The sequence below is a fragment of the Myotis davidii genome, unplaced genomic scaffold (genome assembly GCF_000327345.1).
Source record: "Myotis davidii unplaced genomic scaffold, ASM32734v1 scaffold77, whole genome shotgun sequence".
NCBI lineage: Eukaryota > Metazoa > Chordata > Mammalia > Chiroptera > Vespertilionidae > Myotis > Myotis davidii.
This window is the reverse complement of record NW_006289713.1, coordinates 5,405,439-5,420,371: the sequence shown is the minus strand read 5'-3', so window position 1 is coordinate 5,420,371 and position 14,933 is coordinate 5,405,439. Positions and strand designations below refer to the sequence as shown.

Sequence of the window (14,933 nt, the reverse complement as noted above, 5' to 3'; positions counted from 1 at the left end):
CTTTCCCTCTCTCTTGTGGGAAAGGGCTGACTCAGCCTCCATTACCTCCCTCCCCATTTTATACTCACCTTATTCTGTCTTCTGATCATTGTACTACGGTCATCTCCAGACATACCTCCATCTGATTCTTGCTTTGCCTCTAACCAGCTATTTGTATTCAGTTGCTTAACCTCCTTTGTACGATGGGAGTGCCCTAAGTACTCTCACAACTTCCTGGGCTGTTGGGGGTCGGGGGGGGACAGTTTTGCATGGAGTAAACAGTATAGACTGAGAGAAGGCTGTGTGACCTTGGGCAACTGACTTACCTCTCTGTGCCTCAGTCTCCTCATCCATAAAATGGGTGTGTAATAGGAGCACTTAATCTCAAAGGCCCATTAGTAGGATCGAGCAAGTTAAGATTTGTAAAGCATTTGAATGATGCTTGGCACATACATCAAATGTTATTAAATAATTATCTTAAGGTAGTGATTTTCAATTGGTGTGCCACAAGAATTTTTAAAACATGCAATATCTAACTATTTAGTCAGGGGCACTGACCTCTTTTGCCTTCGATTGTCAAATTAAAAAAATGACAATAGCCCTCCTGTGCACTGAAATGCCGTGGGTTCGATTCCCAGTCAGAGCACATACCTGGGTTGTGGGTTCAATCGCCAGTTAGGATGCCTACAGAAGGTAACTGACCATTGTTTCTCTCTCACATTAATGTTTCTCTTTCCTTCTCTCTTCCTCTCTCTCTAAAAAGTAATAAAGAAAAAAAGGATAACAGGCAATACAATAATAGCTGTCTGGTGTGAATAAATCAGAATTATGCCCTCTTTTTTTGGTCCGATTGGCAAAAAATATATATAATATAGTTTTTGGTGTGCCACAGATTTTAGTAATTAGTTTATGTGTGCCATGAGGTGAAGAAGGTTGAAAATCGCTGTCTTAAGGGGTTGCCATAAGGAGAAATAAAACCAGCAAGGCTTTAATGAGCCAGCCCTAAGGGCCAGCCAGTGTTTTAAGCATGTGTGTCTTGGGTCTTTTTTTTCTGAGTCATTTTGACCATTTTACAGCTTAGGAGGCTGGGGCTCAGAGACGTTTAGTAACTTCCTCAGGGTCACACAGCCCATAGTGAAGGAGTCAGTATCTGAAGTCAGGCCAGCTCAATGGATGGGGGCTGCTAGCCACGTCCAGGTTATTACTGACATTGTTGCTTGAGAATGCAACAAGGTCATGGTGCAGAGCTCGGCCCAGCACGTGGGAGACCAGTTCACACGGCAGCGCGTCCTGTTAGCATCCTGGGGTCTAGTAGTCGGCCAGGTGTTTGCGTGAGGTCACAGCTGGCATGTGTGCCCCCGGGTGGCCCAGGTGGCTGTTGCGGGCAGAGTTAATGCGGTGCCGGATCACATCGGGCACCTGGGCCTGCTTTCCCGGAGCATCGCTCTCAGACTGAAGGGGCTTAGCTGGCTCTGGTGTCATTCCCCTCCTGGACCCGGGCCACTAGCCGTTTAATCTTGCACTGTTATATGTGATTGTGATTTCACCTGATGACCCCCCGGGTATCGATGCCAAGCTGGCTGGCCTCTTCCCTCCTGTGAAAGGGGCGCACGTGTCTTCGCCCGTCCCTGGGATCTGCTCTCCGTGATGTCTCTGAACAAATGCCCAGCAGAGCTGACCAGGCCCTGGCAAGACGCAGCCTTCCTAGAAGCTCCCACCTGTCTCCCACTCTTACTCTCCCCGTTCTGCCTCGGTCGGGACTCACTCCAGTTAACGCTTCCTTTCAGACTGTTTCAGGGAGAAGCACAGTGAAAAGCCATGAAAATCGCTATCTTCTCAATGTTTCTTCCAGGATTAGATTCCTTTCCGTGTGTGTGTGTGTGTGTGTGTGTGTGTGTGTGTGTGTGTGTGGAGAGAGAGAGAGGGAGAGAGAATGAGAGGGTCTTCCTAATCTTTCCCTTTATTCCTTGCCAGTCAGATTCTTAGGTTCTTGAATCTCGTCTTTACACCGTGAGCCTGTTTGAATTTTCCTTTTCAATGACTTTCCTGTTGCCTGCGGACCCCTGTCTGGCTCACTGCTGAGTCCCCAGTGCCTAGAACAGTGCCTGGCACAGGGCAGAAGCCCGGGTAAATATTCTAACGCGAACTGCTGGGTCTGTTTTGTTCTTTGCCACGCCCCTGCCCCGAGAACACCAGCGCACCTCTGTGCTCAGCCTGGGGCTGCAGGACGTTTAGGGGGATTGTCAGTCTCAACAGGTAAACGTGCAGCCAACATAGAAATAGAGTTTCTGTACAAATCACTCAGAAATAAGTGTAAGTGTGCAGAGCCAGCTCGGGAGGCTGTGGAGCATGTGAGTTCGGAGTTGGGACTGAGGGACGAGCTGGGTACTTGCTGCGTGTCTTCGGGTTGGGGCTCATCCTCGCTCAGGCCAGGCGGCCCGGAGGCTGTGTAGCTGGCCCGGCTCCTGGCTGCCCCCACTGGCCCCCCAGGCAGGCTCCACAGCCTCTCTGGGCCTCCATGGTCTTTCCTGGTCTGGAACATGAGCACGATAATGGCAGTGTCTACCTCACGAGTTGTTGCGAGGACTAAGTGAATTAAAATATGTGGAAAGTGCTTAAAACAGTGCAGAGCGCAAAGCAGATGCTATCCGTGTGTTTATTAATGTTATTGCCATTATATTTGTTATTTTTTCATATGTTTAATTGAAACCTCTTCGGCTGCTGAAAGATGGCTCACCGCTGGGTGCCAGAACATCAAAATCTTTCTACATTTTCTGGGCCCTGAAAACACATCATGTGTTTTGATGTATAAGTTTCAAGTCAGCATCTGGCGCCAGGACAAGGGGGCCTGGCGTTGGCGGCCGGGGCACCGACTTGGCTTGTGAAGGGTCCCAGGACCTCTGCCCCCCCCAGGCCTGGAGGATGCCTAAGACATACCCACTCTCTCCCGAGTGGAGTCGAGAAGGGCCCGTGGCACTCTGTTGCCCACTGTCCCTGTGCAGGGGGGCGGGTGAGCAGGCGAGGTTGTGTCTGCAGGCCCCTGGCACCAGCCTCCAGCTTGTCCCTGCTGCCTCCCCGACACCACCAGGCCAGCCAAGTGGCAGCCAAGCAGATGTGATGCCCCGTGAGGCTGTTGGCTGTGGCTGTCACCGTGTTTTCACGTCCCATGACAAACCCGGCCCCGGCGTTAATTTCCATTATAACCAGTGCACCCCAACGTGTGTTTTTAAAGGGTATAATTTCTATCAGCTTCAATTAGAGCTATTTTTATTTTTGTCACCCTGAAGAATTTCCCTGCGGTTAAGCTGCCATTTTTCACTGTAATACCCCTGGCAAGGGCTGGGGGAAAAATTAATAGTCTAGTGATCACTTAGCTAATGCACTGTCAGTGCTTGATAAACTGACTGCCCTGGGTGAGGCGGCACAGTTCCTTCCACAGTAATTATGTCATGTCCACCTGCAGCGGGCACGGCCCCTTTGGTGGAGGCACAGGGTGGAGCGGAGCCCCACGGAGCCCAGGGCAGAGCTGCCCTCTCGTTCCCCCGGCTGTTGCCCTTGCTTCCACATCTGTCTTTGCGATGATTGAAGCCCACCATCTTCCCGCTGTGTGGTGTTTGGCAGGTTGCTAAACCCCTCTGATCCACATTTGGACAGGGAGCGTGTCATGAGGGTTACTGTTAACAAGCTACCTGACCTCCCCAGCTTAGGACGTCAGAGGAGGTCATGCCAGAGGGTAGGTGGGTAGGGGAAGCATTACGACTGGTTGATGGGACATCGATTCACAAATGGAGGGTGCAGGCCCTGAGTGGGGAGCTAGCAGGTAAAGCTAGGTATAGACGCTGAAGACACAGGAGGGAGCAGGGACAGGGCTGTGGTGGGATGGACAGCTTCCTTCCACCTAAATCAGGCGGATGGGCCACCAAGCTGTGGCAGGGCCAGGCCATGGGAACCTGCTGCCAGTCTGCCCAAGAACCTGGGCCGAGCTCCAGGGGACCGTGCTGAGAGGTCAGCCAGTCCCTAAGGCTGGCATCAGTGTGACTGCATTTATGTGACATGCTTGAGGTGAGAAAGTGAGAGAAATGGAGAGCAGGTGGGCGGTTGCCAGGCGTGGGGTCTGTGCTGGTGATGGGGCTTCTGTACCGAGGCGATGGAGACGGATACGGGAACCCGCCCCCCGCCCCCACCCCCAGTAATATCACTGCGAAGGACGGAACACACGCGGGCAAGGGCAGGTCAGTCTGGGGAAATCTGCATGAGACAGTGAGCCATCGGTGCACCATCCTGCCCGTGACCTCGTGCTGTAGTTTGGTAAGATGTTGCCACTGGGGGAAACTGAGTCAAGGGTATGTGGGATCTTTCTGTATTATTTCTTACAACTGCATGTGAGTCTGTAAGCATCTTAACATAAAAAGTTAACATGGCAACAAAAACAAAATCGCATCATGAGTCTCCTTGGCCCAGACCCTCCGGGCTTCTGTCTCACTTCCAGTGAGAGTCAGAGTCCCCACAGAGACCCACAGACCCCCCTGAAATGTGGCCCCATGGCTTCCTTTACTCGTCTCCAACCACAGGAGCCCCTGTGCTCTTCCTCAAACACACCAGGCACATTCTTGCCTCAGGGCCTTTGCATAGACTGTTCCCTATGCCCAAAACACTGTTCCCCAGGCCTTCACTTAGTTCCTTCCGTAACTCAGATATCTCCTCCATCAGCTCTATTGAGGACACTGTGCCAGGGCTGGGGTTACAGGTTACCTGGCGGGGGGGGGCGCGGTGTGACATTCTGGGGAGGCAGAAGCGTAGCCCCTAAACCTGTGGCACTAGGATGAGGGTACTGATGAAAGTGAGCTGGGGGAGCACCTGTCTCTGCCTAGGGAGGGAAGCTGGGGGCAGAGTCCAGGGAAGGGGGGCAGACCCTTGGCTGAGGAGGAGGCAGAGAATTAGGGGGTGACATGTCAGGCAGGAGCTAGGCATAGGGCTTTGTGGAGTGGGAGGGGGCTGGGGGGGCATTGACAGTGGCTCAGCCTGCCCAGGGAGTCCTCGCCAAGGCCCAGAGAGGTAGACTCACTTGCCTGAAGGCGCACAGCTCATAGGCATGGGGCTGGGATTTAAACCAGGCAAGCCAGTTTCTGCATCTGCACCCAACCCCCACAGGATGCCTGGAGGGGAGGCCCGAAGGTAATGAGCTCAGTGGTACAGACAGACACACATGTGAGCACCTTACGACCTTCTGCAGTCCCTCGGGGTGTGTCATTTGGACTCAAGTAGACCAGTGGGCGTGCAGCCCCACCATCCATTCTCCCAGCCCTGCCTGTGTTCTGAGTCAAGCCTCACTCCCCTCCTCCCACAGACACCCCCCCAGCCACACAGGCCTCCTGGCTGCTTCCAGAACAGGGATGAGCAAGCTGCAGCCCATAGGCCACATCCCACCATAGCCCGTGTTTGTCCTGAACTAAGAAAGGTTTTTACATTTTTAAATGGTTGAAAAAAAAAAATCAAAGGTAAAACAATATTTTACAACACGTGACAATTGTGTGAAATTCAAATTGCTGTGCCTATAAAGTTTTATTAGAACAGCCACATTTTTCATTTTCATATTGTCTAAGGCTGTTTAGTGCTACAACAGCAAAGCTGAGTCCACAGAGACCATTTGGCCCACAGAGCTGGAAACACTGGTCAGCCTTCTCAGAAAAAGTTTGCAAACAAACTTGCTGGGACACCCCTCCCCCAGACACCTACCTCCACAGCTGGCTCCCCTGTCCCCTCAAGTCTTTGCACAAATATCCTCCTCTCACTGGGCAAGCCTATGGACAATTCTAACCACCCACCCTCCTCTTTAGCCCTTCTGTTTGTCTTTGTGGCACTTCCTACCAGCTGACATGTGAATACATCTTTCTTTATTGTCTCTCTCCCCAACCAGAATGTCAGCTCCTTAAAGGCAGGAATTTTTAACTGTTTTATTTTCTGCTGTATCCCAAACACAGTGTCTGTCATATAATAAGTGCTTAATAAATGTTTATTGGATAGATGGATGGATGGATGGATGGATGGATGGTTGGATGGACAGATGGATGAACAGTCAGATGGGTAAGTGGACATAGGAACAGTTGGACGGACAGACAGATGGCTGACTGCTGGTGAGATGCATGGTTGGTGGAGAAGGTGGGTGGATGTGAGGTGTGACAGATGTGGGCAAATCAAGTGGCTCTTGAATGCCATGGGGAGGGGTCAGAACTTTGGTAGAGGATTTACTCAGGGGGTTTGCAGGTTGAGGGTGGTGGTTAGAAAGACCACTAGGCCCAGGCCTGGTTGGGGGTGGAGAGGGCATGGAGGAGGTTGGTAGGCACACAGGCACTAGCAGGGATGGAATGGGGAACCCCAGGAGAGTCCTGCAGTGACTGGCCTGAGCTCAGTCTAGCGCAGGGGTGGGCAAACTTTTTGACTGGAGGGCCACAGTGGGTTCTTAAACTGGACCGGGGAGGCGGCCCTGGAGGCTGGTGCCTCCATGTCTCTAAGGCTCTTCCTCCACCCTGGAATCCCCAGTGCCACCCGCATGCTCTGTTGCCTGACAGCCATGGGGAGGCACTCTTGCCTCTGGAAACAAAGAACTCCTCCATTGCAGCCCCCTTGAGGGAGGGGCCTGGGTCATGCCTTCTAGAATGTTCCCTTCAGCCACAAAAGCAGCAGAAGCTGGGCATGCCTGCCTCTGACCAACTCGTACTGCTGCCAAATATCCTGCCGGCCTCCCTGGGGCCCCACTCTTCTCTGCCAAACCTGCCCAGGTGTGTCTCCTGAGACAGTGCTGTCAGCCGCAAACTCCCACTTTACAGTACGCATCTCGGAGACATCGTGCCCCAACTGCCCATCCCACACAGTGGGCCAAACATTGCGGGTGACTAACCCTTTCTGTGCCTCAGTTGCCTCATCTCTATAATGGGACTTAACAGTTTCTGACCCAAGCGCTGTCCGAAGGCTTGATGCCTGCAAAGGTTGGCCTGGGGTTTGGCACTTAGTAGGTGCAATCCTTGCATGGCTGTGACCACTGAAAGGCCCACCCGTTTTTGCCCCCAGCCTCCATGACCCTTAGGATCATGGTCCTTGTACTCTGGCTTGGAAAGAACGGGGTTCGATTCAGCCCTGGCAGCCCCCGTGTCTTGAATCAGGACTTTCTGGTTGTCTCTGTGGCAGGTGGGCTGGGCTTCCCTCGTTCTTTCTTTAACAGGTGCATGCACGGGCTTCCTGTGTCAGGCCTGTGCTGGGTTGCCAAGTTCTAACCCAGGCATCCTCCTTACCCACCCCCACCCCCACTGTGGGCATGACTCTCAGCGCCCCCTTTTTCAGATGAGGAAGCTGAAACTCAGACATTAAAGGCCCTGGCAGGGTGGCTCGGCTGGTTGGAGCATCGTCCCATGCACCAAAACGTTGGCAACATATACACCCGTCCCCTTTTCCTCAGCTGGGCTCGGCTGCCACCTCCTGAGAAATGCCATTGTCTTCCTCTTGCTGGGATACCCAGGGGAGGTGCCCTGTGCCTGCTGGAAGGGGAGCCAGGCTGGGCCATCTCCATCCTCGTCCTGTCCTCTTGCCTCCATTTCTCCATCTCTGAAACACGTTGGTCCTGCTCCCCACCCCCACCCCGGCCCCTCTGACAGAACCAGTGCAAAGCTCCAGGAGGTGGTTCTGTGCACACACTGTGCAGTGTCCAGGTGGATACTGGTGACTATTTCTGTCCCCTCCAGCGGCCGCAGTGAGTCATCACACGTCCAGACTCGAAGCCAGGGAGAAAGCCTTCATTTTGTGTTGCTGAGTCCTGGCCCCTAGGTCTGCTTAAGCTTCTGGGGTCCTCAAGGCTCGATGAGCCTGGCCCCCGAGAGGTGGGAACACCTGGGGGAATTCGGGTGGGGACCAGTCGCCTGGAGCCTGTGACCCCCCCCCCTCCCACGGAGCGCTGCAGCCGGCGCGCCCCTAATTGCTGTCACAGATGTGGCAGCCACCAGCCTCTCCAGCATGATCTGCTGTGTCGTACAAGCTTAATTAGTCCCTGATTACTCATTTACTGGGTGCTGTGTGTATTCCATATCTAATAACTTCCCAATTACGCCGGGTCTGCGCCGAACATTTAATAACCCTTAGTTGTCTGCTTATCGGGGACTGTACATTCGGCAGCTCCATCTCCCCCTGACCCAGAGCCTTATCAGTCCATTTATTGCAGAATTTGGAGCTCACCGCTTGCCATTACAGAGCTGCTACAAGGAATTAAGGGGCATAAAATACTGTTTTTCGGCCTCTGACGCACTAGTTCACAGCACAGAACAGGAAATCCCACCAGAGCTTGCTGAGCACAAAGTCTTTGTGGGTGGGCTCTGGTGGGGACCAGGAAAGGTGGAAGAGGGACGACCTCCGTGCAGGGCTGTCCCCTTATTTCCCTTCCTGGCAGATGGCACCAGTCCTGTGACCTGTGGTCCCTGGCAGGTGGCAGAGGTCTCTGCCAGCCCATGAGGTACCCTTCGGCCTTGCCCACCCCCCTTCCAACCAAGGCTTGCACCTGCCATGGACGGGTGGGAGGGGGTGCCCCCCCCCATACTTGGCTTCCTGCCTGCGCCTGATTTTTCTTCGGGCGAAAGGAAGGTGTTGCTGCGTTGTTTTGTGCCACTGGGTGCCGGCCTCTCCTCTTCTGTCTCCTACAGCCTGTTCCCTGTCTCATCCGCGCTGTGGGCTCTAGGTGTTTGACAGAGGACAAAGCACTGGTCCGGAACCTCGGCTCTGACTTTGACCAGCTGGGGGACCTTGGGCAGTTGACTTAACTTCTCTGTGCCTATTTCCTCCTTGACAAAGTGGCAGTTAAGGTAGGGTTCTTGGGAGGATTAAATGGGCTACGGATGTCCGGTGCCCAGTGGGCACCTGGCACATGGTAGGTGCTCAGTATATCGAGGGTAGGCACTACTAGCCCATTTCCCAGAGGCATGCACTGAGGTCAGATCAGTCATGACTGGGAAGTCTCTGTCCCAAGTCTGCTCTACTCAGGATCGGCACGGCAGCTTCCTGTAGTGCATCTTGAGCTTATTGTGGGGGGGGGGGGGGGGGGGAAGACTCAGGATGATCAGGAAAAATAGGGGAAGCATATGACTCAGATCCTCTCCCCCTCACTTCAGGGACCCCTGGGCTGTCTTGGGCCTTCAGGCCAGCAGCTGGCAAGGAGCCTAGAAGGCAGTCCTGGCAGGTGGGGCTGAACTGCACAAGGCCACGGCTGTGAAGGCGTCTCTAACACACACCCCTCCAGACCTTTGGGGTCCCCCAGCCACTGTGCTGTTTTGACTTTTGTTCCTAACGCTTATGCTGTCAGGTCATGAAATCAACTGTCGTTTCTTGAGCACCTGCTATGTGCTAAATAACAGAAATGACATCTAATTCCCCCCACCGTCCCTCTGGGAGGCAGGCAGCCCCTGTGTTATCTATCACTCCCATTTTGCAGAACTGAGGCTGGGAGACATTCCGTCACTTTGCTAAGATCTCCCAGCTGGGGAAAGTGTCCAGGACTCAGTGCCCAGCCCCACCCTGCTGCAAGGAGGCTGAGAGATGGAGTCCGGCTGGAGACCAGGAGGGAGAGGGAAACAGGCCCCAGGAACAGCAACCAGGTCCTGCCGGAGAGAGGAATCCTGAGCCTTCTGTCCAGCAACCTCTGGGATGAGATGGGCCCTCAAACTGGAACTTCTCTTGTTTTTAAAAATATGTGTTTTACACATTACAACACAGATGAGCCTGGGAGACATGATGTTGAGTGAAAGAAGCCAGACACAAAGGGCCTGGAATGTTGTAGATTCCATTCATCTGAACCATCCGGAACAGGCAAACAGAGACACAGCGGAGCTTGCCGATGCCGGGGGCTGGGGAGGGGAGTGGAGAATGACTGCTAGTGGGCGTGGGGTTTCTTCTAGGGGAGGTGAGAATGTTCTTTTATTTTATAAAGTTTTTTTAAACATATGTTTTTATTGATTTCACAGAGAGAAAGGGAGAGAGAGAGAGAGAAACATTAAAGATGAGAGAGAATCATCGCTCGGCTGCCTCCTGCCTGCCCCCTACTGGGGATGGAGCCTGCAGCCCAGGCATGTGCCCTGACAGGACCTTGACTTCCTGGTTCATAGGTCAGTGCTCAACCACTGAGCCACACTGGCTGGGCTGATGAAAATGTTGTAACATGGAGTCTGGTTTGGTTACACAGCTCCACAAATCTATCAAAAGCCATTGAATTGTACACTTTACTGTATATGAGTGAATTGTATGGTATGTGAATTATATCTCAATAAAACAATTTTAAAAAACACACAATAGAGCAGAAGTCCTCAGTGGGATCTTGTGGACTAATGCAGTTAATAAAATCAAACAGCACTGAAAACAACACGGCGTCCCCTTTGGAGCAGGGCACGGTGTCCGCCTTCTCCCCCACGCCACCCTCTCCCCGAACCTGCCCTGAGTGGTGCTCAGAGACCCGTATTCCCTGGAGAAAGTGTCACCCCTCGAGAGCTCATTAGGGTGCCCAGGAGTGGGCTGCTGTCCCCCTTTATGCGCTTTGTCCTTTTCTCATTAACTGACTTGCTTTAAACGTAATGGCCCCAGTCCCGGGACATAAAGGAAACAATAGCCTTTATCCAGCCCGGACTGTGGGACCTCATGAGCTCCGAGATGCTGCCGCTTTAGGGGTGGGGTGGGGGATGGATGTCCCAGGCCTGGTCCTAATAGTATTTTAAATGATGCCTGACCCCAACTGTGGCCCTGGTAGCGAGAAGGCACGATGAATGTGTTGGTCCACGGGCCTGCTTTTTATTAGCGAGGAATGGTAAGTTCGGCTCTGCAGGATGAGCAAAGGCGGCTCTCGGCCTCCGCCTGGTCTGTCGGAGAGCCTGTGCCTCCACCTAAAACGAGGCTGTCATGCGCTAATCCGTATTCACAGCACTTCCTGTGTCTGGCAGCCTCGCCCATCCATTAGCATTGACCAGCGGGAAGAGCTAGAACAGAGGAGGGACTGGCAGTGGTGCCCTTATGTTTGTGGCATGTGGCTTGGCACACAGTGTGCTAGGGAGCATTGACAGCTGGGCAGGTACGATTCTAGAGCCTCGCGGGTTGTATGAGTTATCCACTGCTGCGTAACAAACGAATACAGATTCAGCTGCTTCCAACCCATTATTTATCCTCACACGGCTCTGCGGGTCCTCTGCTCAGGCTGCACGTCCAGGTGTGTCCCGGCTGCACGCCCACCTGCCTGACCCACCTGCAGGTTCATTCGTGTTGTTGGCAGAATTCATTCATCTCTGTGACTGAGGGCTGCAATGAACATTCAGGATTTTGTGTGGACACACGTGTTTGGTTCTCTTACATATCTGCCTGGGAGTGGAATTGTGGGGTCCTATGCTAACTCCAGCTTTGATCTTTTTGAGCAATTTCCAGGCACTTCGACGCCATTTTACCATCCCACCAGCAGGGCAGGAGGGGGTTGCTCTGACATGATTTTGATTAGTTGCCAACACTTAATAATCATGAGAGTGCAGCTTTTAAAAATAGATGCCCGGTTTCCTCTTGAAAAATCAGATCTGGCAAGATGAGGCTCGAGTCCCTCCGTGCAACCACCCCACTGGTGCTGAGAGGGGCTGCCTGCATTCTCACCCACCCAGTGCCTGGTTTATGGCTTAACCCTCCTGGCCCCCAGCAGGATGTGTGCTTGAATCTCTTGTCCCTCCATATCCCACTCCTTTCAAACCTGCTCCCCTTGAAGGCCTAGTTCACATTCTGCCTGCTCCAGGAAGCCTGCCTGGATTTCCCCAGCCCTGTGGAGTCTTTCATTCCGAAACCCCTGCAGAGCTTGTCCTCTGCATCCCTTCACCTGCTGTTCTCGAATTAAAAGCTGTGCACCTCCCTCCCCTGATTGCATTGCAAGAGCCAAGTTCTCTCCCAACTACTTGGGTTCAAATCCCAAATATTCCCTGGAGCTGGCAGGCCGGGTCATCCTATGACTAATGGCGAACATAGCAGCCCTGACAGTTTCCCAAGAAGATTAGGGCAAGGTTGCAAGAGCGGCTGAACCCTGCCAGGGTGGGATCTGCAGCGGGCTCCAGGGTCCCTGCCATGTTGACGCCCCCTCCCTGGGTCCCCAGCAAGCCAGTGAGTGAATGAATGAATGACGTGTGCTGGGCCAAGGTGCTGCCTCCTCCTGGCTCCAGCCTAAGCCGCCAGCACGCCTGTGGGATTTGCGGGGGCTGCGGTCTGGGCTGTGTCACCATATGGATCTCATAAATTAAAGCGTTCCCGGAAACGAACGGTAAATTTATCCGTCTCTCGCACATAGGGCTGCTGGGGCCTGTGCTCACCCAAGGAATTCTGAGCCATCCATCTCTCTTAGGCTCTCTGGTTTTATAGCCCTAATCCCTGAAAAAAAAAAACAGATCAACGTGAAGCTGCTTTTCTGCAGCCCTGCTGGCCCTGGGGCGTATAATCAGGAAATGGGGGTTGCCGGTCCCCGGGACTGGCCCCGAGGTAGCTGTAATTGGTTATTCAGGCCCTGAAACCCACCAGGGGCTTAGTTCACCCCTCCTGCCCAGGCCTCTGAGGTCGGAGGGGAGAGCCCCGAATCTGAAGCCCTGCTGACCTGGGCTCACCCCGTCATGGCATCCTCAGGCTTCCACCGCCCCCTCTCTGAGCCTCCGTTTCCCCGGGTGTGAAAAAGGGATGGGGCGACCAGGAGAGTCAAAGTTAAAAAGACAGAAAGTACAACAGTGGTCGCGGGGGGCTGAGGGAGGGAAGTAGGGAGCTAGTGTTTAATAGGGACAGAGTTTCCATTTGGGGTAAAGAGAAAGTTCTGGAATAGGATGATGGTGATGATGGTTGCTCAACACTGTGAATGAACTTAATGCCACTGAACTATACACTTAAAAATGGCCAAGATGGTATATTTTGTGTTACGTCTATTTTCCCACAATTGTTAAAATGCGGGAAAAGGGTTGGGGGCGAAGGGGACAGGATGGCTACCCCGCTGGGCGAGCTGAAGGTGGGTAGGTTTATCTTTATAGCTGTAGCTACCTAGTAGGCAGTGATTGCCAGCTTCATGCAGAGCCACGTGGGCGCGGGTAGTGCCGGGGCCTGTAGATGGAACCAGTGCCCAGCGGTCGGCCTGGTGCTCCCGGGCAGGGTTTGCTGCGAGGGGAAGACATTGCACTGGCTTTGCCGGGAACCAAGGCCTCCACTGCCCGTCGCCAGCCAGGCCATCCTGCCTGCAAAGGCCTGGCCATCGTGAGGGAGGAAGGTGTTCAACAGCCCGCGGGTCCCACCCATGGGGCACCTCCAGGCAGGTATGGCCAAGACTCACCATGTCTACCCTCCTGTCATTCCAGGTCACCTCTGCATCTCTTGAGGCACCAGCAGCCACCCACCCTCCTGCCCGGGAGCCCGAGCCCTGGCTGGGGACCCCAGCGGAGAGCCTGCTCAGAGGCCCCAAGACCGCCCAGGAGCTGGGGCCAGCCCGGTGTCAGCAGAGCAGCCTGGACGGGGCCGGACCAGACCTCGCCGGCACAGGTAGATGCCAGCTCTTTGTCTCTCTAGGGCTTGGAGTGGATTGTGCTGCCTTGTCAGGGAGGGGGCCCAAAGCCAGTTCTGGCTCAGAGTTCCACCCCGTGAGCGCCGCATTCTGGCTGAGAGCCTGGGGGCAGAGTCTCCCGGACTTGAGTTTGGATGTTTTTGTTTTTATCATCCTCGGGGATTAAACCAAATTGTGATTTAATCAGAATCCCTGCTTCTCGACACCCGCTCATCCTTGATTCACAGACAGCCTTTGTTTGTTGTGCTGTACTTATTTATCTCTATGTTTTATTATACGCACTCAATCATTTTAAAAATTAATGTAATGGATACCCATGAACCTGATACCCAGCCCAGGCATTAGACGGCCCATCGGCCTTGATGCTCATGCATCCTGCCCGCCCCCCGCCGGAAGCACCATCTCAAGTTTGCTGTGTTTGTCTAACCATCCTACGGCGTAGCTTTGCTGGAGGTTTGAATTCTGTGTCCCAGGGGCAGGCCCCCTCACTTGGTGTTCCAAGGTGCGTCTGTGAATGTCGCAAGCTGCCGCGCCGTTTCACTGCCATATACCGTTCCGTGTTGTACTGCTTGGCTCGTGTGCCCACTCTCTCGCCGCCGATGGCACAGGGGTCATTCCTGGGTTTTTCGGTTGTGAATGCGCCATGTCCCGCACAGTCTCTCACAGGAGTTACCTCAGCTGGGCCAGGTGGGGTGAGGACATTATCTTTAGGAAGATAATGCCCACTGGTTTCTGCTGTGGGCATTTCACTCCCACGCTGCCAGCCACGGAGACCCTGTCTGCCCCTCTGGGCACCGTCGGAATCCTCCGTGTCCCGATGACAGAGGCCGGCCCCTCCTTGGCTGATGGCCTGTGCGTGTGGATCCTGCGGCATTGGTTGTGGGGCCTGTGGGCCCTGGGCTGGGCAGTGAGTGGATCCCAGGTGGGGCCCTTTAGCTGGACTCCAGCCTGTGGTGGACACCCCCGTTCCTACCCAGGAAGGTCCCTTGGGCCATATTCCTGTCAGTTGAGGGGGTTCCCGTGTGTGTCCTGCCTTGTTGCCCCTGAGAGGACTGAGTCCCGAGACCCCAGCCTGCCTTCCTGTGCTGGCCCACTGTGCGGACAGCTGGCTGGAAGCTCGGCTTGTTTGCGGAGTGAGCCAGAGCTGGGAGGAGTCCGGGAGCAGGTAAGAGCAGCGGGGGAGGGGTGTTGAGGCAGCTGGCCTGCCCTGTTCTCCTGTCATCTGGGGCTTCCATCTGGGGCATTCATCTCCAAGGCAACCCCAGTACCACCTCTTTCTCTCTGTGATGTGGACTCAGCTAGGAAAGGGGCTGGGCTTCGGGCCAGGGACAGACCCTGCTGACCAGGAGCTTATGGGCAGATGGGGATGAGGTGG

The 14,933-nt window shown here is 54.1% G+C and overlaps 1 protein-coding gene across 3 annotated transcripts in view; it reads left to right on the top strand.

The window, feature by feature from the left end:
* The window catches only part of GSE1 (Gse1 coiled-coil protein), a 436,931-nt gene that overhangs the window by 165,026 nt on the left and 256,972 nt on the right, over window positions 1-14,933 (top strand). For all 3 annotated transcript variants that reach the window (XM_015562980.1, XM_015562979.1, XM_006762225.2), the window contains exon 2: window positions 13,356-13,536. In XM_015562980.1, coding sequence (XP_015418466.1) covers window positions 13,356-13,536 — 181 coding nt within the window. The remainder of the gene's footprint in view (window positions 1-13,355; window positions 13,537-14,933) is intronic.